Raw genomic sequence first — 26,325 nt, 5'->3', positions numbered from 1 at the left:
ATTGTACAGCACAAGATACAGATCATGTTCCTTTATCAGATTTGACACTGTTACAATAGCTCGAGATTTTTAAGACAAATCTGTAACTGTAGCATTTTAAAATTCATTCCTAGATACTTCTCAAAACTGTAGCTGTAACATCTAACAGTACTTAAACATTTGACAATTTTGAGGCAAAAAAATAGATCTCTGTCTACAAGAAAAAAAACCATACCACTGATCTGAATTACATACAAAACACTAAAGGAAGCAGATTACTCACAGCATTTTTCTTATCTATACCAGTCTGTAGCATATAGCCCTCCAGGATGGCATATTTTACTATAGTCATTGCTATGTATCAGTTTCCCACATTACTTAATCAGACCCTGAATTATTTTTATAGACAGCAAAGCCACTATTTATTTTGCACACACTTTTGTACGTGCTTTGATTGCGGTCCCCAAGAACTATGTAATAGAAAAAACACACAGTGATGGTGAGATTTCCAAATAGTATTTTAAGTATATAAAGATTAAAAGTCTGTGTGGTATTACTCACCATCGCCAAGTCTCGATACAATCCAACAAGAGATAAAGAGAGAGACTTAATTTACATCAAGTTACAGAGTACCATAAAGTCCTGGTGATGTGACACATCTAAGCAGGAGTAAAGCAGTAGAAGTGCAGCTTCACATGACTTTCCCATCTGTCAACCTTACCTGCACCTAGACCCAATCAGTACTGTTACTTGCACATACAAAAGCATGATCTCTCACAGAAATAATTTCGTAAAGAGCAGACTATCAAGACACACAGCTATTTACCAAGAGAGACTTATTCAAAAAGTTGGAAAGTACCACAGTCAACACTGCCTACAAAACTGACTTTGACATTTCACATAGAATCATAGAATTGCCTAGGTTGGAAGGGACCTTTCAGATCATTGATTCCAACCATCAACCTAATTCTGACAAAAACCATCACTAAACTGTATCTCTAAGGGCTATGTCTACACGTCTTTTAAACACCTCCAGGGATGGTGACTCAAGCACTTCCCTGGGCAGCCTGTTCCAATGCTTAATAACTCTCAGTGTAAGAATTTTTCCACTCTAAACCTCCACTGGTGCAATGTGAGGCCATTTCCTCTTGTCCTATTGCCTGTTACTTGGGAGAAGAGACCAACCCCCACGTCTCACCACCCTCCTCTCAGGTAGTTGTAGAGAGTGATAAGGTCTCCCCTCAGCCTCCTTTTCTCCAGGCTGAACAACCCCAGCTCCCTCAGCCACTCCTCGTAAGACTTATTCTCCAGAGCCCTCACCAGCTTTCATTGCCCTTCTCTGGGCACACTCCAGCACCGCAATGTCTTTTTTGTGGTGAGGGGGGCCCAAATATCTATATATTACCAAACAAGATAAAATAAAAATCCAAAAAATACTTTCAGGAGAGTTTTAGACTCAATACCAATCCTGATATGGTATCATATCATTATTTTTCAACAACTTTAGGATTACAGAGTTTCTTCCTAAAGCTTTAGGCCTGCATAGCATCTTGTGTGATTACTCAGCTGAGCAGGTCTTTATTCTTCCCCATGCCTCAGTATTTGTGTTTGCAATAACAATACCATTAACAATAATATTTGTTAAGATTTCAGATCTGCTTTCCTCTATGTAAATAACAGCGCAAAGCAAAAGCAAACTAGGGCTTTAAAACTGAGATTAAAGTTTGTCAGGTGGAAATACTATCAAATTACTGGTAACGATTTACTATGGGAATTGCAGCCAGACTATTATGATGTATTCTCCTTCTGCCAGCTAAGGAATGAGAAGGCAAGAAAACTGACAGTAAGGAAACAGGATAAGGAAAAAAACCAAAACGTCAGATACAGGCAGTCAGAAGACACTGGCTGCAACTTTCGTGTATCAAGTACAGTGCTGGCTGATTTAGCTGGTATCCTGATACAGTTTGACCTGGTTACTTGGACAGAAGAAAGTCAACATTACATATTATGCTTGGAAACCAAATCAAGTGTCCCTAGAGAGGAAAGAACTATACCTTGCAGGCAATAAAAAAAAAATATCTCTACATTTAGCTTCATTCTGTTAGTCAAAAAGATGAAAACAATGCAAGGCACCTCAGACATTAAGAGGCTACCATCTCAGTCATGGAATGTTACTAAAAGGTTTTTCCCCAAAGCTCTTCCCTTCTCCTGGAGAAGGGGAGGGCGAAGACAGGAAGATAAATTGGAAGAGATCATTTACACAACAAAATACTGGAAAATGGATTATTCTAGGAATCTTAACATCATACAAAGTTACCAAATATTTTTGAGAGTGCAACAGCGTTGATGGTTCAGCATTTTTTTTTTTAATAAAAATGAAGGCTAAGAAGTTGCATTCAGATAGTTTATGTTTGTCCAAAAAGTATCTGAGATGCATTATCATGAAATTATTTAATACCATTTGAATTCAGCAGTTTTTATATCTCCTGACACTCGTAACTGTTCATGCTTTCCTAAGGAGAGGGGAGGGCACAACAATAGGTATGGTATTTAAACAGCTGATGTCAGATCTTATTACAAGTATGATATTAGCTTAACAGGTTACAGCAAACTACTACTGCCGTTAGCTACTGCAGCTTTAGAAATTACAGTGAAGTGAGGACTACACAACTGCCTGGAATCTGAATTTCTCAACTACCAAACCAGCTACCAATAACATTAGTTCCTGCATAAATGCAGATCAACTTCCTTAAGTATTCATTTGTTTACAAAACAATGCTCAGCTGCTTTAAACATCAGAAGCCAACTGATTCAATGTTAACTTAACCAATAACTCTTAAATTCATAGGGTGAAAAAGGAGTTCTGTTTTGAAAAATACTGAAGTACATAGATCTCAGTTAAAGTTCATTAACTAGTTTCTGTGCACAGGAAGATGCAGCAATTTTAAAGCACAAAACCACTTTTTTTTTTTGCCTAAATTAGTATGAGTTATGTATTTTAAACAATTATTGAACTAGTTTGCACAGAAACTGATAGGGAACAAATAGCAAGCAGTTATTTGTATCTGATCCATTTTCTAACACCAATAAAAGCTAGGAGTCAAAATACATCTTAAACTTCAAAGTTGCTTACACAAATATACACAAATACAGTATTTCCCAAACAGCTATGAAACATGCCAGCAAGTTTTCTGTAACGGCTGGTTTTGGTAGAATTTTCTCTTAGCTGCCAGTGAGAGGCAATCGTTCATTCGAACGAGACGTAATTAAGCAGTACAAATGCAAACAGGATTAAAAATCTGTGATTTAAAATCAAACAAGCAACAAAATTGGTTTTCATAAGTTTCTATATCCACAATTCAGATAGCAAAGCATGCTGTTAAATGAAGAGGTAAAACCATCAATTTAGACTAAAGAACACAGTAATTTCAGAAGACTAACAAGGCTACAGACAGTCCTTTATTTTAATCACTTTGTTTTCTGTTCCAGGTTATGCTACTACAGTCTAAAAGCTATATTTCAGCACTAACAATGCAAAAAAGTGACTGATCTGATACTTTTTAGGTGGGATGAAAGGAAAGGAGAATGGCAGAACCCAAGGGGAAAGAGTAGGAAATTGCTACAAATACATCTGCATAATCATTCCTCTGAGTACACAAGACACAGCAAAATGGGTGGCAACTGCTAACTCACTGAAGTTTTTCCAAAGACTATATTCAGAAGAGAAAACCCAGGAAGTAATATATTTTGAAAGAACTTCATCAAAATTCAGAGGCAAGAATCTTGCTATTCAGTTGTATGCTTCTAAGACCTGCTCATCTGTCATCCTAAGTTTAGACTAGTTTAATTTTAATGGCAAGTTTTTGTTATTACAAGGGTCATACTTTATCCATCCTTTTGGTAGCACATACTATATCACGACATTAATAATTAACCAGGCTTTTCCCCTATGTCCATAGCTTCTTGGCTAAGACTAAAGGCAGGGCCATTCTATGCTCCTAGAACTCAGGAATACTTGGAGTAAGAATGTCTCTTCCGAGTACCCAAATCTTTCATACAGACATTGCCAAGAGCAGCATTAACAAATGTAATGTTCTGAACTAGATGTTAAGTGAATTTATATACCTATTTAGTTTAACTTACGAAAGCATAAAGTACCATAGATATTATCTAATAAGAAGGACAATTTAACATTTTCAAAGAACATAGCCAATCAATTCTTGGCTGTCAACACTGATTTCCAATTGCAAAGCAATTCTTTGCTAGGGCCAGAAGTCTCTCTTAATTCACAGAGCATGATCTAAAGCATTTCCCTTAACTCTTGCCTGGCAAACAAATTTTCTTCAGTTATTTTTAGTCACTGACTACTAGATACTTCTCCCACAGATTTTGCTGTATTGATATTAGCTCCTCCCCTTGGACACAATCCTTCAACACTTAACTTGTGGATGAGGCTCAGATCGACTCTTCTGCTTCTCACACCATTTTGCCTTGCACCAATGATGGAAATGACTCCCTTTTCCAAACACCCTTTTGTAGGTGTTTTATTAATATAGTAATGCAGGGGTATCATGGGTTTGTTTTTTTTCTTACGCATCCTTTTGAAGTATTTACCAGCAAACTCACTGGCTGAAGTTCTAAGAACCTAACACAAACAAAAAGTAGAAACTTAGACCCCAAATGAAGGTGGTAGATAAGAGTTTATCTCTCTGCCTATACGAACTTGACATGACAATGTGTCCCCAGACTCACAGTGGCAGTGGTCACAAGGTGGAATGTCTTCCATATACCCAAAGTGATGTTCACAAGCAGTACTGCTGCTATTGCTTTTTAAATATTTCAGCTAGCAGTGTCTGAATCCTAATTCAAACATAATACAATAAATGGGTCTCAGGAGAGATTTTTCCTGAAGTCTGCCCAAAGGCATAAGTAGGGAGACATCTCAAATCTTCTCCATTCAAAATGGCACTTAAGATTTTTAAAGTTAGCTTCAAACATAAGAGCCATCAATAACTATCCTCTCATTGATACTCTAAGTATTTTGCAATATAGACCTTCTAAGAACAGCGTTTTCAATGTTATTTTAAACCTGCTCAAGCTCCACTGCAGTATAATTTTTAGTTTGACAACACTAAATAAACTGAGAAACTTACTATTTCACTACTATCAAAGTAGTAGTAACAATTTTATAAAAGTTAGCTCAAAGTTACAATCACAAATGATAAACTAAGGTACAATTCAAGCAATTCAGTAGATGGCACTCTTCCACCAAAATCAAAAGAAGAAACTGTCCTCATATAAATAAGGGTATCTTGGAGCCCGAATTCTTATTTTTAATATGCAAACCCAGTTCCTACTCATTAGAGCATTTCTTAAATTTTTTGTGCTTTTCATAGAACTTGGAAAAATACTTTTTTTACATGCCACAATATTAAGAGGGATTACTATGTTTTGTTCAAATACCTGTAATTTTACTTAGCTATTTCGCCCAGACTTTTGTGCTATTACACATAGCTCCATTTCACACCACAAAAATAGCTGCATATCAGTGTTGCGTGAAGTGGTACTTTTGTGGTTTGTGTTTACCAGAAATCCAACTTGAGATGGACTATTAAAACACTGACATTGTCCCTAAGGTTGTATAAGCAACTTTTTAATTCATCTCTCCTCAAATGTATTAGTTATTTATTTTTAAAAGTTTATGCACCATTGCAACATCACTAGTAAGCATTTTGCTTTATTTAGCTTAAATTTTATTTTAAAATAGTGCCAAAAAGAGATAAAAAATCATTAGAAAAACCTAAATTAAGTTGCCAGATAAAAAAAACGGCATTAAAACATGCTGTTCTTCAATATTATTAAAATGTTAAGCACAGCATTAAAAGTAACACTACCCATTCTACCTTGACTTTTCTTTTTAAAAATTGTTGCAGATGCCACCTCAGATCCTGTATTTTGCTCTTTCTCAGTGTACTTGAGGACTTCAGATAGGTCCCTTCTTTGGCCCCAAGAAAGGCACCACTCAACAGTGCTAAAGCACTCCCATCAGAGTATAAACACAGGGCTACTGTTTTGTACAGGCTGTGGGATGTCAGAAACAAACAGCTTTTCTTAGCACTGGGAAGGGGATAATTCAGTGTTATGAGCTTTACAAGTACCCACAGCCCAGTTTAAGACTGCAAAGGGATGGAAAACAGATCATCAACAGAAAAGTACAGTCCAAGGTAGTTCTGTGCATTTTTCCTGCAGCTTTCCTAGTAGGCATTTTAACTACTAGATGGAGGGAAGCTATCACCTTGCAATTCTAGCTTCGGTGAGACTTTTTTTGGATCCTTCAGAGAATCTGTTCATCTTCTAGCCTTGTATACTTCCAGTTCCAGTCAGATTCCAAATAACATCTGATACTTCAAGCCGTTCTTATCTGTCCTGCTATTACAAGAATGTTTGTTTTACCAGTTTGTCATCTGCTACTAATTTCTGAGGCTGAAGAGGTATTTTGATTAACTTTGACAGAAGGGAAGAAACCTCGCAAGTAATAATTTGCTGTAAGTTTTATGAAAATAGGAAGCTGAGAAGAGGGAAGAAACTCAGATTAGATCCACATCCCATCAAAATGAGAAAGGTGGCAGCATCACCTCAACATCCTAAGATAGAGGCTCTGTATAAAATGCTGCAGTCACAGAAAACATTTCAAAAGTTAAAACAGGTAGGTAATTGCACTACAAAATAGAGCCATATGATAGCAGGTTTCACAGATAAAGTGTGTTTCTTTCCTCTAGACACAAGTATCCAAAATAATGAATATCCACATATTACAACTCACTTCCTGTAACTGAAACTGTTTAGTTCCAAGGGAAGGGGAAACCCCATTCTCTTCATATGATAGCTTGAAGGAAGTGTTATACACAGCAAACTGCAGTTTCAAGCCCTTCAAAGATGCAGAGTTATACCTGTTTACATTGCTCAGCATTTCCATGGTTCCTCCACAATCCTGTAGCTTAACTGAAATATCTAGCAATAATTCTGCAAGAATGATATTGTCTTGAAAAAATACATGCAGTGAAATTTAATAGTTTGACCGCTGATTTAATTAGGAGCAAGGAAAGGGTCAGGGGTGTGAAAAAAGCTGGGCATTTGTCTACGCTGGCTGCATTGTCTAGGAAAGGCTGCAGAAACAGAGCAGAAGTTTTCCTTTCCACAGAGTGGTGCTGTCTCCTTCACTGCCACCTTGCTCCCCAAACGCCAAGGGAAGACATTCAGGTTTCCACTGTTCCTTTCCCCCCTCCTCCCCCCCCCCTTTTTTTTTTTTTTAAATGGTGAAAAGGCAACAAGGTAAAGAGCAAGTCTGCACAAAGATATGCTTGAAGAGAAATACAGACAGATTTCTCAGAAAATTACCACCTTCAAAATGACAGCTGTTAAAAAGCAAGACTAAGGAAGTTTGGAATTATTATTTTTTTTTAAGCAATTTAGTTCCCACTGGAATCCTCAGCAACTTATTTACACATGGGAACCACTCCAAGAGTGAAACGGCTGCTGCTTAGTTAAAAGATAAAAAGTATTTCAAAACCTAGCAATCATACGTATTCCAAAAAAAAAAACCAAACCCAAACAAACATGTAACCTCTATCATCATCACTAGTCACAGTAACACCCCCGCAGATAAAAATTAAAAAAAAAAAAAAAATCAAACACTCACTGTTTGAGGTAGACTATCAACATAGTCCAGAGCTTTACTGAGGTTTTAGTATCAAAGCCTGAAGTTACAGATGTCAAATAAACAGTGTTTCCCACCTTCTCTAGGGAAATTTCCATCTGTGGGAAACAGCACTTTAGAAATGCTGGAACATGAAAATATCCAGGGCTCAGACAAGAGAAAAGTATTGTCTGGAACAGGATTCTTCATCTAGCCTGAAGATGGTTTCTAGGCAGCAAATCCAGATCATTAAAATTAACATGGCATTGTAGCCCAGTCAGTTCAGACCTGCTTTGAGTCAGGAGAACCTGCACTGATACAGTGTAATTCACTGCTTAAAATGTTTTTAAACATTTGTTCTAATGTTTTGAGTGTTAGACAGCTTTTTCTACTCAGCAATACAGAAAATAAAATCAATTTGTTTTGAAAGTTCACTTCCATAACACCTTCCACCAAAAAATACAAGAGGAAACCAGTGATGTAACTCTCAGCCAGCTACTGCAACTCACTAGAAGTTGAAACATGGATGTTTTACATATGCTCTGCATGGTGAGGAGTAAAAACACAGGAGGCTCAGATATAATGTGGAATAGCAAGCATTTAAGTTGATATCTGTCAGACTAAATCACCTGTTATGTTTCTTTTAAACATTTACTAGAAACAAAAGAAAAAAACTTGGGGAAAACTATTGTTTCCATGATTGGGCTAGAAAAGTTTGGAGAGAATACCGTCTTTATAAGGTACCATTCAAAGTTTATTTCTTCTTTCTTGTTAGCATAGTGGAACAGCAATCTTAAATGGAAACAAATAATCCTGTTGTAGATTGATGGTGGTCAGTAGCTCTGTGTGAACTGAAAAAAAAGTTTTCAAGAAAGGCATTAGACTTCCTGATGGTAAGGAATTCCACCAGAGCTAAATTCAAGCCACATATGTATTAAGAGAATAAAGCTAAGTGTATTTTCCCCTTACAAAGACAGAATCTTTACTGGCCAGCTGCAAGCAGATTCATTTTCATTCTTTGAAGCATTACAAGTCTGGTAGTGTTTTGCTTGCAAAGTATCCCAACTTCTCTTCAAAGGACTATAAAAAGCCCCTGACTGATAATGCTAGCACTGCAACCTCAAGCCTGACTATTACTCATTTTAACTCATGAATGTCCAGGTTACCAACTTCAGCCTCCAGAAAAGATTTAATCAAGAATCACTTACAAATCTCCACACACATTCAGAGTCTGCTGGACTCTAAACTTGGTGAGCCTGCAGAGAACAGGTGGCTTCAAATTCACTATGTGAACAAAGTTGCACAGTCAGGACAAAAACATTTCAGATTCAAGCCTTATCCCTCCTAACAAGCCACAAACTTGTATCTCTTGAAGCAGAGAAGAAAGAGGAAAGAGTTAAATCATTCATCCCAGACCACCTGAGATAGCCTCTTCCAGGATGGATACATTCTTGGAAACTATTCCTTGACAAGAGCTACGATTAACTCCACCAGAAACAGCACTGTACAAAAGCACACCTGACAACTGTAAAACAGTATTTTTGATGAAACATTTAGTGAGAAAAAGAAATCAGTCATCTACAGACACTGGAAACTGCATATGTTTAAGATAAAGGCAGACTAACTAGGTTTTGAAAGACAGATCATTTCTATTAACCAATAACTCAAAACAGCAAGTATAAAAGGAACAATCTTTTCATATAATCTCCTCAAACACAAATGAAAAAAAGGAACATCAATTAGTAGCCTGTACAAACCCAGGATGAAGTCTGTTCTACTTAAAACTACCATGATGACATGCATTCCGTCAAACAAAAACAGTACGCTGAATCATTTTTTTTTAATAAAAGGACTACTAATAAAGACAACCAGAGAAATAACATACCAAATAATAGCTGTGACTAGCTGAGCTACTGAGATACCTCAGATTATTAATATTTTGAAAAGTGAGCTGAAAATAATATATTTATAATTATTTAATATCACTCATACAGAATGCCCTTGCACTGATCATCTTTAAAGATTCTCTATTAATACACAGAGACAACAGTTAGAACAAGTATTCCCAACAGTTTAATTTCATCAGAAGTGAACTCCCCACAAATTAATTACATTTGTATAATCTACACTTTATGCTTTTAATGTACTATAGCAGACAATGAGAAGTTTCAGAATACAGTTTTGTATTTTTTAAATAAGAGGTTTCTCTACTTTCAGAGGTTTTTTGTAGAACAAACTATGTGGACAAAGTTTTCAAACTATGCTTCTGAGTATTTTACCTGCTTTGTAACTGAAATCTGGTAATTTTGACACTAAATAACAATTTCAGGAATATTTTGCAAGAACAGTCTCTTTGAATGACCTTTCCTACAGCAAGTGAGATTATACTCCTAAAAATGCTGATCCATTACTCCAGCATTGTCAGTAGCAACTTCTCTGTCAAACTGGATACAACTACTGTAATAGCACACTGTGGCATCTGAAGAATGGCACAAAATAGTTTTTCCCCTTTAAAACTTACTCAGGGCCACGGTTTACTGAACAGCACTCTAATTGCAACAGTAACCTCAGCTACAGACAAAAAAAGTGAAGGCAGAGAACATCATCAGATCACAGTGTGGTTACCACGCAAGTTTTCATGCCAGCTTCCTCAACATTAAAACTCACCACTACACCACACCAAGGCTCTTGGTGTTTTATGTTTTACCATACCATAGAAGTTGTTTCATCAACTGTTTAGGTATCCGATAAGTTTTGCTCAAGCAGCAAAAATTATTTCCTTGCTAATAAACTACAGAAGCTTAGAAAATTTTAAGTTGTGCTTACAAAACTTATTGCAATGTGAAGTGCTGAGTTGAAATTAAGAAGTTTGTGCAATCATACTGTTGAACAACTTCATAGTTAAGGAATTCTTTCCTGTGACAGGAGTCAGCCAGACAAAGAGCACAGGAGCCACCATACTGACTCAAGCCCATGGAGCACACAGAAGCCATCAACATGACCTACGGAGAGAACACCAGCCTGGCCCCTTTTTGCAGCTTATTCCCTTTTCACTCCCAAACGAAATCCTCCTGGTGGATTGGGTATGTTAGAGGACAAATCCCAGTCTAGTCTCTTCCGCATTTGCTTGTAGAGCTGTTGTCTGCAAGTTTGTCCATTCCCCTCCCAAACGCACCAGTTCAGCCTGCCTACAGCCTCCCACACCCACAAATTCTAGAATGTCACTGTTCATTATATTAAAACTAAAAATTGCTTTTTATCTCTTAAATCAGTCTAATAGTACTTTAGTGAATGCCTCCTATTTTTTGCACTGCAAATTTGCTAAATGACAGCTCAGGGAGCATTAACTAGTGTCCTCCCTCAGTTTTACAACCCTTGATGATATTTACCTCTTCTCCGCCTCTCTAAACTGAGAAGACCAAGCATTGTTAATCCCCCCTTAAGGCAGCCACTTTATTCTCTAGTTTCCCTCCTCTAAATCCATGCCACTTAGAATGCAGAAGCCTTTCTGTGTAAAACACAAAACTCAAAATGTGGGCACACCATTGTTCTACATGACAGCAAAGTTATGCTTTTTTTGTTCACCATGCTCTTCCGAGTTTGTTGGGCAGATTTGGTGGAAAAAAAAATATCAAAAAGCCAGTAGTTGGTTCAAAGAAAATACACATCTGCTGATTTGAATCTTTGTACTTTGACTGCTGTGATCTTTATGCCTCAGCAAAGACATAGTTTAATCTAATCCTATTTTTCTTCATATATACTGCACATGACTTGCAATATAGTATATTAAATAGTGTACTATATATTTAGAAACCTAAGTATTATATCTGATGTGAATTCAGACAGGTGAATTACTATGAAATTATACAAAAAAACCTTACAAACTAAACATTTAAGTGCTATTCTTGGAATTGAAGTAGTGTGTCTCAAGTTTCTGCAGCACGACTAGGAATTGATTTTTTTTTCTTTCTCCCTCCCCTCCCCTCCTCCCCTCCCAGGTCAGTCTTGAAAATAATGGAAGACTACATTTGTAAAGGACAGCCCAACTTTAAGTGAGTTATGAAAGCTTGTGGGTAGACAACAACCAAATACTTCCCTCCTCCTGGTTTTAGAAACTATTCTTCTTTTAAAGGGTTTTATTAAGGTGACAGCTAAAGTTTGTAAAGTCCTGCCTGGGCCAGGGTACACTAGAAACAGATAAATTAAGGTCACTTTTGAACACTTAAGGGAAAAAGAGCCTGTCCATAACCTCAACAGAATAGTAAGGATTTCTACAACTTCAGCCTACTGAAATGAAATGCAGGCAGCTCCTATTTGCCAGAGGAACTGGTGACGGTGATCACCTCTAGTGCTTATTATACCAAAGTAGATGACTTTACCATCAGGTGCAAGAGCAGCAAGAGCCTCATTTTTAGCTATTTTATATTAGAGAAAACGCATCAAGGCAATTTTTTTTAGCAGCTACCATATACTCACATTTAAACCATGCACTATTACGTTTCTGACCCCTTTGGCATTGTAATCTCTGGTACTAAAATAGAGCTAGTTTTAAATAAAGTCTGCTGCAAATACAAGTCAGTTCTGCTGCAAAGTAGGGGACCAACCAGATACTGATACATTCACATACTGTTCACTTAGGTCTCTAATTATAGACATCACAGTGCATAGTCATGTACTTGCAGGTCTGTAGAAGTTAAGTTTTTATTTCAGTAGAGCTGTATTTGCAAACTGCTGTAACTGGGGCCTTCATGGCTGTTGGCACTAACACTACACTGAATGCATTACAGGTAACTTCCCTGCATTAAAAGAGATATGTTTACTAAGTTTCAGTCAGTTTATATAAAGCTACAGAAGGTAAAAGGCTGCACAATCAAAAACCATGGTCTGGAAGTGACAGAATGCACTGTTAGTTATACACAAGACTATCACAAAGTACTGGAACTGCTTCTGGTTATATGCTAAAACACAAAACTGCAGTTCCTAAATATTTTGTAACCAAAATTCACTGTTAGCATCTTCCGATGTACTGCTTCCCCCACTAGGAATTGCCAGCAGAAAGAACAGATCATCAAAAGTCAGAAAGTTTACTCAGGATTTTTACCCACATTTTTTTTTTTCCACCCAGAACAGCATTTATTTGATCTGGAAGTTATTGGCAGAGTGTTCATATGGAGAAAAAAAAGCACCCAAGAAAAACCAACAAACCCACAGTTCTTCTAAACTGCCATAGTTCAAAAGTAAGTAGTTTTTGTGCTTTACTACTCAAGAAAAGAAACAATATTATAGAAGTTCCTACTGCCTCTTCCTCTCAGCATCCTCTAAAACAGGTATAAGTTCCATTCTATTTTAATTTATTTTTCTTCTTACTATCCCTTTGACTATTAACATAATTGGAACTATATTCACATTACTTCCATGGGCAATGTCTGAAAGAAAACAACTACAACAGCCACGTCCTAGGCAGCCGCATATATTGTGGGTAATGGGAAAAAAAACTTTTTGGACCTATGGTTTTGTTGTTGTTTTGTTTTTGTTTTTTTAACTGAAAAATAGAGAAGTACAAAACAAGTTTAAGAAAATGGTAGTATTCTTTGTGAGTTGTTGCTATTTGAATACCATTTCCTTTGGTCAGCATTCCTTTTGAAAATATGAGAACATTACTAATGATACTGTGTACTCTAAAGAGGTAGGCTACCCAATCTCTTTTTTCCCAGGTTAGTAATTTACCATGATTTCTTTCTTGAGTGTTATGTTTCCTACCTAATTATTTTAAAGAACAAAGGGATATTCCCCATGGCAGCAAGAAATCTTATTATATTTAGTCACTTAAATCTAAGTTTATTGGGTGCTTTTTTGGTGGCTTTCCTTTTTATCTGACATTCAAGGGTGGCTGTGAAGCTAATCTCACTGCACAAGTTTGGAACATGTATAAAAGGGAACACCAGGCAAGTTACTGCTATGCATCCCATTCTGCATATTAATAAGACTCACTATATCTTAGTAACTGTACTTCTAATATCAACACTACAAAGTTCAGTCAAGAATGTTTTTCAACTGTGAAGATGAACATCTGCTCTGTTTAACAAGGTAGTAAGACTGAACAGAGCATATGCTAAAAAAAAAATATACAGGCACGTTAATCCTATCAATTTCACATTACATGATCACAAAAAATTACCATTCTGTTATTTTTTCCCTAACGAGCAAGTAGAAAAATGCGAATTGCTTTTGTCCCTCTGCTGCTGCTGACTACAAGTTGGCATTACTAGGTGGGAAAGAGGCAGGATCTTTAGCAGAAAAGGTTATCAAAAACATTGGATACAAGATGGATCACCTCTTTAGTTCACTACTCTTGAAGTGTTAAATATATCATCTTAATGTGAACCAAAGATCTAATAATGTTAATTGAACACATACAGAGTACAAGCCTGGCAGCAGCTTCAAGAGGCTATGCAATGCATTCCCCTGCTTGAAACGGCATAAATCGCACAAAATAAAATAGTAGCTTGCTAAGCAGAAGTGCAAAGGCCTTGCTTCCTTTAGATCTGCATCCTTTCTTTAGTTCTCTGGTTTGCCAAGTTAAAACAGCTCCTGAGAAGACTTTTCACTAGAATAAAGGAGCAGGAGGAGAGGATTAGTTCTTGGAGAATCCATAGGAGTTACCTCAAAATGGTGAGTTTGGTCTACAGCCTTCTTGGTGGAGAACCTAACCTCCTCTCTCTGCCAGTATTGCTATAGTTTGAGCAGGACAGGCTGAGAATTATTCTGGACACAGAAGCAGTGGTCACTGCAATTACATTTCTACAGCAAACTAAGCTTCAAGTTGCTCAAACAGAACACAGGTTTTGTTACTATAATTTTAAGGCACCTATGAAACAAAATCCCATGACATGCAGTAAAATTAATAAATAATGTAGCCTTTCATTATTTCCATCAGGCTATAAACTTCTCTGTAGAATAGTGATCAAGTAGTTGATTTTGCAAACTGCAACACTTTAGACTGCACTCTCAAGTATTGCAAGATCAGCACAATTGTCATTATGAAAAGCTTCAGTTTTACATATTTTAGTTAGCTCAACCAGCATAAACTAGCATTCCTCAAAGCACCGAATCTTGCACTTTGTTTTCTACACTAGCAGACACAAATTTCAAGTTTCATTTACTTTCACTATTCTTGACACTTAAGATAAAATTCAAAGCAAATGAAAAATCTGTAAGTACAGAACCAATGATGCAGGGCAGAACAACCGTGAACAAATGACTAGGGAAGATCTATTCCTTAACTTCAGTGAAAAATTTTAACTAACACAGTATTAGACTCAATCTTAATTCAGCAACTGATATGGCAGCCTCAATGGCAGCACTATAAATAACTAGAAATTTTTTATTTTCTTTAAGATAAGCTTAGGGATTCAAAATAGACTGTCTTTGCAGGAAGTGATTAGGTTAGAACAACTAGCACACAGACCAAGGCTGTCATCAAGTTGTACAGATCTCAGACATAAAAGCAGTTTTGGAATCTCTTACCAAAGAGAGATTTTCACTGTAAAACAAAGTGTTTTTCATTGTGGCAGAGGGTTTTAAACTGAACATCAGTGTGTCCAATTAGGCTAAGTGATAGCTGCAGAAAAAGTAATTTCATGAAAGAATTGTAAAAAAAAAAAATCAAGATGAATCAGGATTCAGTATGAGTCTCCAGAGATTGACAGAATTGCTACATATTTTAGAAATCTACTAAATAAGGAATTATACGACTCTAACACAGTCTTTACTAGCAAAATATTTCACTTTTCATTATTTTTAAGACCTTCATTATTTTAAACCGTGCCCAAATTCAGCGATGCAAGTATCACTGCCAGAGATTTAAATTATGTCATTAGACCTTCACCTGTATTTGCACTGGAAGCCAATAGAAGTAGTAACTTAGTGTTCCCTTTGATAAACATGTATGCTGTATTATTATCAAGTGCCTATGATAGAAGCGTTGACATGAAAAAGGTCACCTAAGTTATCACCAGTTGAATACTAAGAGGCTATGCTTGATTAGGACTCAAGTACCAATTATGATACCACCATTTAAACTTATGGTTCAGCAAAATAAGGTAACTTCAAAAGCTGCTGAAAGACAGCATACTGGCAGTAGGTAAGCAATGCACTCTCTCATGTGGTATTGGTTCACAAGTATCACAAACTTTTTCCTCAGGCCAGCAAACAAATAAATACACTTCATGTCAGAGAAACAGATCTCTGGAAAAGTAAGAGTCTTGTCTACTTAACCAGATGCACTTTGCAGGATTAAGAATCTATATTTTTCAAAAAAATTATAATGATCAGTTTGATGGTATACATCAAGAGCAGGAAGCGGAAAAGAGACAAACCCAAGAGATTAAAGATAAAGGCCTACCACAATATTAACGCTCTCAAAGCTTCTAAGAACTCTATTTTTTTTTGAAAACGTGAAACCATTACCAGTTAGCTAAGATTAAGGACAAAGTGAACTATTCCCAAAATACATGTCCTCCAGTTTTGTTTAACTTCACATAGAATGTAATAATTTACAAGTTTTACTCTGTTTTTCACTGAGCTTCTACATAGAAAACCCTAGAAAAAACAGATATGCTATGGGAACCCTGATAAGTAATGCGGGTTTTTACTGTTCCATTAAACTGAGAAACAAAACAAACAGTTCTAGAAGAGCAATAGGAAACAGATAAAAATAACTGAGGGTACGGATACTTCTAGTCACCTTAAAGGTAATGTGTACGAATGCTTATCTTTGCATTGTGAAACCTTTGTAAAAAGGGAGATCTGGACACTTATCAGGTGTTTAATGCACTTACAAAGATTTCTGCCAAACAGGAAGTTTCGTTAAGGGTTTGCAGTCTTGATTTGTGCTTTCAAGCTATCTTCATCACATCTCAAATTGTGAGCTGCTTCTACTTTTCCAGACACAACTTTACTGAAACTATTCATTTCTTCTCCTGCAGCAATAATGCTACTTCAGTTCTAAAAGCCCTTCCACAGTGACTGAGAAAGAACAAATCCAGTAAAATGTTGAATCAAGAGCGTAGTGAATTGAGCACTGCACCAGAAGTCTGAAAGCCTAAGCTGGGTCCCAGCTGTCCAACTCCCTGTTACGTTTTACCCTAAAAACAGCAGCTCACACAATCCATACCACCACAGTGTTTCACAAATAGCTAGGAGGTACAAGGAAACAGGCTATGCTAGTGCTATGGTAACACCTGCAGCCTTGCAAACTTTGCATGCTTTCCGAAGGAGTTTCCTTCCCCAAGCTCACTATGACCCAGCAAGTTTGAAGCTGCAAGGCTATATCCATTAGGCTTCTGCTCTGTCAGCAAAATAGCTACCGGAAATAAGAGTTTTCATTCTAAAATTCATTTTTTGTAAATTGCAGTATGAGATTTAATACAGTTATACTTCAGGTATTTTTGAACAAAAGCAATTACTACTAAAAAGCTGTTTAGTAGAACTGCAGTATATGCAATAATACATCAAATCAAAGACCCGTTCAGTTTTCTTGCTTTGATGGAAGTATCACCGCGTCTCCCAATACATCTAACTACACCATCCTATTTATTAAGAATTCAGTCATAGCCTCCTCTGTGTACTACTAACTTGCTATAATTCCACACATTTTTAAGAGTTATGTGTCTCATCATGGCCTTTTGACCTTATTTCACTTCAGAATATCCAAAGGTAGCTGATTTTCTTCATTTAGGGGATGGGGAATTTTCATTGAAAGACAGACGTAAGGGAGCTAATGATACCCATGTGAACTAAGTGCTGGAAGATATGATAAGAAATGGCAGAGCATAAAAAAAAAGAAAAAGGAAATGTGATAAGATTAATGTATATTTTAAGCAAAGTAGTTTTCTTGTTTAAACTACTCTCTGTGAACTGGGTGTCAAGGTAGCCAATAAACATTTTCTTAATAAGAGATAATCACAGAGTCTTTGTCATGACACTATTGCAATATTTTTAGTAGTTTTACTGATGTACTCTTCCCAAAACAGGAAGATTCATTTGAAGGCCAGAAGAACACTGGCAAAGGTTGAGTCTATTCTCTTCAGTGTAAAAATGCCCAAAAAAATTACAATCCACAAAACAATAGTTTAGTTCGACTTTGTTATGTTCACAGAACAGATAGAATCACAGAATAATTTAGGTTGGAAAAGACCTCCCAAGTTCATCTGGGTCCAGTCTCCCACTTGAAGCTGTGCCAACTTCACAGTTAGATGCTTGGTTTGAAAAACTGAAATCTTTGCTCTTCATACTGTAAGCACAACTCCAGTCATTGCCCTACTGCCCTTCCTCTAGAAGGGAGGAGCAGGTGTAGATCTACTTCAAAAAAAACACACCAAAACCACAAAACCATCCCAAGCTGATGTTTCGGTGAGAGGAGGGAAAACACCTGGTCAGACTGCCTTGCATAGTCTGAATGATCTAAAGGAAAAGCATTTTCAATGAATACAACAACATCACAAGTTTAAAATGGAATTTTGTTACAGCTTCAGAGAATTCACAAATGGCTTGAATTTTTTGGTATGCATCTACAGCAAAACTATCCAGATGCAGCAACATAAACATTTCATCAGAAACTGACTTCACAGAACCATACATCCAGGCTTTGAGCTATTTTGATCAAAGAGTAACAGTTGTGAGTTCTTCTCACAAGGGCCAGAGAATGGAAGTCACAGAAGGCAAGTTTTATACACCTCAAATATATGAAAACTTCAGTCATTAGCTTACATAAAAGTAATGTTTTACTGCTGAAAAGAATAGGGGGAAATGAACAGATGCTGACATTCAGAATGATCTGGATCTTCAGATATTTAATGACAGAATGACAAACAACCTAATTTTTCTCCTTCCTGTGAACCTGGGTTTGCAATAGAAAAAAAAAAGCCACACAATCTTTAATTAAATAACTTGCTCGGCTTGGGAATAAAGAGTCCTAGGCATAATTTGGTCTGTGTGGAAGGCACAATACTTATTCTACAGGTATTCCCTTTATTCTCAAGAATTTCTAGTGAAAACAGTCTTCCTTTTTAGAATTCTTTCTATCAAGAGAGAGACTGAGCTCCAAGCTGCAAATGAGTATTTTTAAGGTATGAAGCACTAATAAAGATATTGCATTCATGTTGGCAGACAATTAAAATACATCTCATTTGATATACTGTCCTAGTTTTGCTATTGAGAAATTAAAGCACACAAAACCGAAGAAACCTCTTTAAGATGGAACAGTTAAAACAGCACGGAGCAGGAGGCTTCCTTCCAATTTTCTGCTTTAGATTCAAAGCTTATTCTACCTCCTATAAAAGCAAATATAAAAGCTTAGCTGCCTACTAAGTCCACAGCCCTGTACAATTAGTAGTTTAAAGTTCTGAGGAATCATCATCCTAAGACAGACAAATTCTGAAAAAGTCCATTTCACCTTTCTCATACCTCTTTACAATTTAAATGCTACTCTGTTCAGATCACATTTCACTTCTAGAGGGACTTCAAAGCAGAACAGTGAAAACAAGGGACAGCACAGAAGCAGAACTATTACTTATGATACTGAATGCTGCCAGGATGTCAGAGGGTGAAGTCTACCCAACTACACCATTCAGGCAAGCTAAATCTTGAGTACATATACTCAACTTGAGCTCATTAGAAGGTTTTTGTATCTGCTGGGAAAACAAAGCACAGACAATTATGCACAAAACTTCCTAAAAAACTATGGACTATATGTCCTGCTGTTATGGTTTGGGTATGCACAGGTAAGAGGCAAAGCACAGATTAACTTTTAATTACTTGGTATCTGTAACACTTTGGGACAGGAGATCAAAAGGTTAAAGCCATCATGGTAACAACAGCTAAACCCCTTTAAGCATGGAGAAAGTCAAAGAGATTGGCCTGCAGTAACAAATGAGGCCACTAGCAGCTTACACTGACCACTGCAGTTTGAAATCATATATGCTCACATATCCAGCACTCTGCAGAAGGGTGAGCCTAAGGCAGAATTGGTACATGTAAGAGCCAGACCATCAGCCAAGACTCAAAGGCCTCAGCAGCTGGAACAAGTGTCCTCTGATCAGCACCACGAACCCAGAAGAACAACTGGAGCCGCATGAGCAGATGAGTGTGGGTGTATGCAAGATAAATCAATTTAAGATTTTATGTCACTTGGCGCTGTGCTTCTGCTCTTGTGCCTACCTCATTACTCAATTTCCCCTGTAATACAGAAAACAGGATCAAACAGTTTAACCGTTTTCAACCAATCGTGATGTCAGGGAAAGGGTCACATCAGCTGGCTGTTCTACAGTCGAGAGTAACGGGTCCAGCATCTGACCTCTCTCCAAGATTTGTAGTCTAGTAAGCTATATGCTTTGTAACTTTCCCTCATAGACAGTAGAGGAACCAAGTTTTGGTCTGTTGTTGAAAATAGAAGAACAGAGTCTTTGCTGTTAATTGCTCAAAACGTTGCTTTCTATAGAGGGCACAAAATACTTCCCCAATTAAGGATAATACCTGAGCAATACTGGTCTGCCTCAGAAACACTTGCTTTTAGCTTTTTCTAGCCAGATCAGAGTCAGAAATATTTCTGATTAACTCTGCAAATATAATCAAGTTTGTTGTTTGGTTTTTTTTTTTAAAAGGAATACAAGGGATACACCACTCAAGCTAAAATAGTAAATAATCACAAACGGTAACTTTGGTGACTGATAAGGTTTAAGTTTTACATTAAAAGCTGTCTCCTAATATTTTTATAGGCTTCTGTCCCTCTTAAAACTGCAAGATCTACAACCAGTGGCTGCTTATGGACACAGAATGGCAAAGTCCTGCCTCTGGCACACTAAGTCACCATCTCCACAACGTTCTCCTCTGATTTTAACCCATCAAGCCTACAATCAGGGACAAAGAATATTAACAGAGTAGTAATTCTACTTCCAATTAGTGAAACATGCCACCTATAATTTAGGTATTTCCATTTTCACAATTACTTTGGGGATTCAGAGAATTCAATAGAGTGTTGATGTTATTTTTTTTTTTTTACTTATCTCTAATCGATAAATATACTTAGTGAACTTCCAGTATATTTGTATCCACAGACTTTTTGGTTCTTCAGAAAAAACTTTATTTCTGTTTTCACATGTCACTGTATCAATACTAGAGACAACATTTTGTATTTGTGTATTAGAATTCTCTGTTCCTCCACTAGCAGCTAGTCTTCTCATAAAGAAGAATCAGATGGAAGTGTGGTTAAGAAAATTCCCGCTCACATTAATCTGTTCTAATCAATACTGATTTTGAAATTAAAATACCTGAACTGCAGACTGGTCAAATACAGGATGTGAAAGCTTGACAAAGATGCACTTATACTTGAAGATGCAAGGAAAACACTAATACCCAGTTCCCATCTCATGGTACACAATGAAAGAAGCATTATTATTCCTTTACTTCTATAATCTCACAACATGAATGCAGAAGAAAATGAGGACTTTTCTACTACTTTTAGTATTTACTTGTCAATGATTTCTTTATTGACTCTTAGTCTTTCTAGTCCACACCTTGTTTCAACTAAAAATGCTTTTGCAGCTCTAGAGTAAGTGGCTCCCACTTTAATGAATCCTTGCCCATAGTTTATAGTTAGTAAAAACCTTAGCAGATAAAGCATCTTATAAGTCATCTTTGCGCAACAGAATGAAATAAGCTCTTCTCGCAAGTTTCACTCCTTCTCAAAGAGTACTTTTCAAACCAGTTTCACTAGGGAGAAAGTAAGAGGCTGGTTTTACATTGGGAATGTGCGTGAATCTATCCCTTCTGCCTGCGCTCCTCCACCCCAAAGAGCAAGTAATCACAGGAGACACAAATTCTGCAGTGTTGTTGGGTTACAGGGCTAACCTATAAGCTAATGTTGAGGGCTTTTAACCAGCTCTTCCAAGAATCAACATCTGTATCAAAGTACTGAGAAGCATCTTCATCAAGTTAGGGGTGCATCAACACTTCAGCCTCTGCATGAAACTTATTCCCTTAGGAAATACATTTTCTGTCAACATTACTGCTTCCTCTCACAGTAACTGTTTCTTCCCTCACAATACTTCTCTCAGGTATTTAGAAAGCATTCACACTCCAAGAATTCACAGGTGTAGTCATGGATGAGTGCCAGTAAACCAGTTTTATCAAGTCATAATCACCCAAACTGCAACATCATGTTGCCCAAAATTACAGGTAAGCAAGCTCTAAACAGGTACATTTTGATCTCTCCTTTTCCTCCAACACAGATCCTTATTTTTAGGTTACGTTCTTTTCTCATCTATTCTAACAATATGAGCATAATTAACAGCACCACCCACAATTCATTCTTCATTTAAATCAATTTTATCACCTTTTTAAAAACAAAATTTATGGAGTTGAGTAGTTTCAAATATGGCGTTAAAAGCACTGCATGATCGTTACTGTTACTCATACTTTGAATTAAAAGATCTTGGGAGTTCATAATAGATATCATTATAGATACCATACAAGCTACTTCACTCCAGCCTCCTTCTTAAAGCTCCAGATCTGATACTGAAGTTCTAATTTTTCAACTTTTAGAAGACAACCCTCTACGGCAATTAACCTTATAGACAGAATAGTGATGTTACAGAGGGAAACAAAAATGGTCTACTTGCAGACTAATATAAGCAGCAAATGAAAAGATGAGATTTACCTACAGTTTAAAGATTACGTCAATTTTTATAGGAAAATGGCCTAAGCCTTCCCCAAAAAGGTCAGAGTTCAGCCAATTTCAGGACAACAGGGAATTCAATTCATTCTCTTCTGCTGAAAAGTAACGTCTGGGCAATAGCAGCGTGGATTAAAGAATCTACAGGGCATCTTCTTTTAAAAATAAAAGTTTAAACACATATGTTGTTACATGGCTTGGATAGTACCATATGGCTATGGTACCATATGTCTACGAATATATGGGTAGTTCACTTTTTAGTGAACAAAAAGAAGCAGGGTTACTGGTGCTTTATTCCACAAATTCATTATGCTTATCTCAGTCACTTGAAAACTATTGGTGAGATACAATTCCTGTATCCTTTAGCATTCCCACGTGAAATCATCTTTCAGCAACACAGTAGCAGTTAAGTACAGTATTACAAAGCTCATTTCAAGACAATGACTAAAAAAACCCCACCACCCCAGAACAACCCACCAAGCAGCACGGAATTTTTCAATCCCAGAGGATACAGCAGAACAACGAAACAGAGCTCACCCCAGGTCTCTCCTTCGATCTGCAGCCACTTGCTGTAAACTATCAGCACACTAGTAACCCTCTACAAAATGTATATATTTATTTGAGATAACGGGAACTGAGCAGCCGTACCTCCCATCATTAACACAACTTGAACTGACACAAAGAACAACCAGAACAGCCAGGCCACCCACCAACAGAAACCAGAGCTTTTTTTCTCCCATCCTGCATACCTGGTTCCCACCAGACTTCTGAATGGTTCCAGCAGCTGAATCAAAACGCCACTTGCGTGAGGTGCACTAAATCCGCTTCAGAATATAAAAAAGGATACAGCCTTAGTGCTCCAGTCTGAGTCCCGATGGCCAGTATTTTCTGAACAGGATCAAATGCCAAGGCTGAAGGTTGATAGGGGAAACCATGGCGTACAGTCTAACAAGCCAGAACATCGCAGTAATGATGGATCAAGCAGTAGACCAAAAATAAACAGAATCAATATCATATGTTAGGGAACAGGATTCAGCATTAATCACAATTAAGAAAGGAACTACAGAGCACTTTAATAATAGACTGAGAAAATCAGCTGTCTTACATGAACCAATTATAAAATTTTTTTTAGGCATAATTACTCATTCATTCTTGATCAGCAAGTGACAGTCATACTTACTGAAACTTAATTTGAATCTTATATTTCTTCTGTACAAAGACTCAGCATTTTATTTTTTCATCTACCTCATTCTCCAAGTAATCTTATTTTCAGCTCTAACAAAGACACTAAACTATTAAAGTCTGAGCTGTTCCTAGGAAGTTTGACAACAAAGCCAGACTTGTCATTAGAACTATTACAAATTACTAGACCTGCTTTTCTGAGACTCACTTCAATTTCAATCCAACAGGCCCCACATGACAGTGCAACCTCCTCCTTCAGCACATTAAGAAAAAAAGCAACCCAAGCTCCACAGAACTAGTCTCTTGCCCTCTGCTTCCCCAGAAGAAAAAAAACAAAACAGCTCCCCCCAAAAAAATGCACTACCACACCACCCCCCTGACAACAGAGCAAAAAACCCCTCAACCATGGGATTCTTTCTTAATATGAAACTATTGGCACATTTAGCTTTTTGGTTACCCAAGACTAATTTGGTAATTGACCAAGCAATAACTCCATTACACTTCGCAAGCTGCAACTAATCAGAATTGAGAGCATAATAGAAGCATCACCTAATTTCTGTTATAAACATACACAACATAGGCCACACAAATCCTAGCTTTTCCATTTCAAAACCTTTAGTTTAAAGCAGAGTTATTTTAGGACCTCATAGATGCATAACAAACTTCTGATATACTCCTTTTACTTCACTTAAGTTGAAGGCATACCCTGCAACTCTCAATATTTCACAGTGAATAAAATCTAACTGGCAACAGCTCTGGTCTTTTCCATATCCTTCGTGAACAACTTGCAAAAGTGGCAGAAATGCCTGCAATACTAGATAAAACAAGGAGGAGAATCCACAAACAAGCTCATCCATATCAAGCTAGGCCATGGGTACACTGTAAAGATAAAACCGGGTATTGATATTCAAATCAGTTTTTATTCCTCTTGGTACAGCTGGTGGATTAATTCGCTGCATCATTTTCTGAAGTGTGCAGACACAAACTGCAGTTATTGTATCATGCACAAGCAAATAAAAAAGCAGGAACTTTTCCTCTGTCTCTAGAGAACATTTGCAATAGCAGCATCGGCAACTTGGCAACACACTGCAGCGAAACCACCACAAACGTCTACAGCCTTTTTCAGGCGCAAAGGAACAGGATAAATGCATTTCCAAATAATGCAGAGCGACAGATCCCCTGTCCTTCGGGCCCATTAGCAGAGGCTTCTACTCAAATGCCGCGATAATCAGATCTGCACTACAGCTAGGTATCACTCCTTCCCCCATCCATCCCACTCTTTCTACGAAGCCTTCATGAACACGGTCAATATTAAACGCATGAAAGAGCCTAGAAGACGACAAACCCTGAAACTCTCCAGGAAAGCCGACTACGGAAATCCAACGAGACCTGTACAGCTACACCCACCGCTTCCTTCCCTTCTCCCCCCCCTTCCCTTCCCCCTCCCCCCCAAATAATAAATCCAAACAAGTAAACAGGAGCGGCGGGCAGGCTCGGTGAGGTCGGTACCGAGGAGCAAAGCCCGCAGAGCCCATCGCGGCGCTGCGCCCCCTTCCCCGGCCGCCAGCCGGCTCGGGGCTGCAGCATTCGTTCACCTTGCAGAGCTGGAAGTGCTCGGACTGAAGCGTCTCCTGGATTTCGGTCTCCCGGTTCCCCGCCTGCTGCTGCTGGGCGGCGGACGACGCCGAGGCGGCTGAGGAGACCGCCGTCAGGCCGTCCAGCACCTTCCTGATGTTAAATTTCCTCATGGTCTTCGGCGGCGGCGCTCCCCGCTCCCCCGGCCTCGCCGCCGCCGCGCTGTCACCGCCGCGCCGCGGCCGCCCGCCCCGCAGGCGGCAGACGAGCCCCCGCCGGGGAGGGCGGTGCAAGGGGCGGCCGGCGATCCGGGGCGCCGCACTCTCCGCCGCGGGGCAACGCTCCTCCTCGTCGGCGGCGGAGGCAGCGGAGGGGAAGGCAGCGAGGCGTCAGTCCGGCAGCGCAGGGGCGCTCCTCATCGGGGCCCGCGGGCTGAGAGAGGGAGACTGGAGCCGAGCAAACAGGAGCCTGTCAGCCCACCAGCGCCGCCACCAGCGGTCCCAGACTCGCCGCCCGCGGCCGCTCCGCGCCCTGCCCGCCGGGGCACACGGTTCGCCCCGGGCCCGGCCGGCCCCGCCCCGGCCGCCCCTCCCGCCGCCGGGGGTGCGCGGACTGCCTCGCCTCGCCTCGCTTCTCCTCTCCGCGGCGCCTCCGCGTCTCCCCGCGCAGCCCGCCTCACATCGTGGCGGCTGCCGCTGTCATCCGTCCCTGCGTGCGTGCCTGAGTGTGTGCGTGTCTGTCCGTGTGCGTGCGTGTGCCGGTCCCCTCCCGCCGCCGCAGTCTCTCCCCCCTTCGCAGGCGCCCGCCCCGCGGCTCGGCTCAGGCACCCTCCGCCTCCTCAGAGCTGCGTGTGCCGCCAGCCAGTCACCGGCGGGGCTTCTCCCGGCTGCTGCCAGCGGCTGCTGCCGCCGCCCGCCCCCACAACCATCCTCCTCCTCCTCCTCCTCCTCCTCCTGCCGCCACGGAGGGCGCCTTCCCCGCCTCACGGTCGCTCCCCCTTGCCTGACAACGCGGAAGCGCAGCGCCCCAGGGAGGAGCGGCGGTAGCGGTGGCTACCGCGACACCCTGCCTGGCAGCGGCGGGGCGGCCGCGCATGCGCTCTAAGAGCGCCGGCACCCGGATGTGGCGGTGCTCCATCGCTCCCCCCCGCCGCGCCGCGCCG

At 39.1% G+C, this 26,325-nt stretch overlaps 1 protein-coding gene across 6 annotated transcripts in view; it reads right to left on the bottom strand.

Annotated features, from left to right (window-relative positions):
• Nucleotides 1–25,953, bottom strand: part of STXBP5 (syntaxin binding protein 5) — a 107,650-nt gene extending 81,697 nt beyond the window's left edge. For 4 of the 6 annotated variants that reach the window (XM_074580358.1, XM_074580357.1, XM_074580359.1 and 1 more), the window contains exons 1-2: nucleotides 25,184–25,479; nucleotides 23,254–23,351 (exon numbers count right to left, since the gene is read on the bottom strand). In XM_074580358.1, coding sequence (XP_074436459.1) covers nucleotides 23,254–23,351; nucleotides 25,184–25,336 — 251 coding nt within the window. In that variant the 5' untranslated portion in view covers nucleotides 25,337–25,479. Of the gene's footprint in view, nucleotides 1–23,253; nucleotides 23,352–25,183 lie in introns of all 6 variants that reach the window. The other 2 variants (XM_074580360.1, XM_074580363.1) reach the window with 2 other exon arrangements.
• Between the last annotated feature and the right edge of the window lie 372 nt (nucleotides 25,954–26,325).

The sequence above is a fragment of the Larus michahellis genome, chromosome 3 (genome assembly GCF_964199755.1).
Source record: "Larus michahellis chromosome 3, bLarMic1.1, whole genome shotgun sequence".
Lineage (NCBI taxonomy): Eukaryota > Metazoa > Chordata > Aves > Charadriiformes > Laridae > Larus > Larus michahellis.
This window is presented reverse-complemented; position numbering and strand designations above follow the sequence as displayed.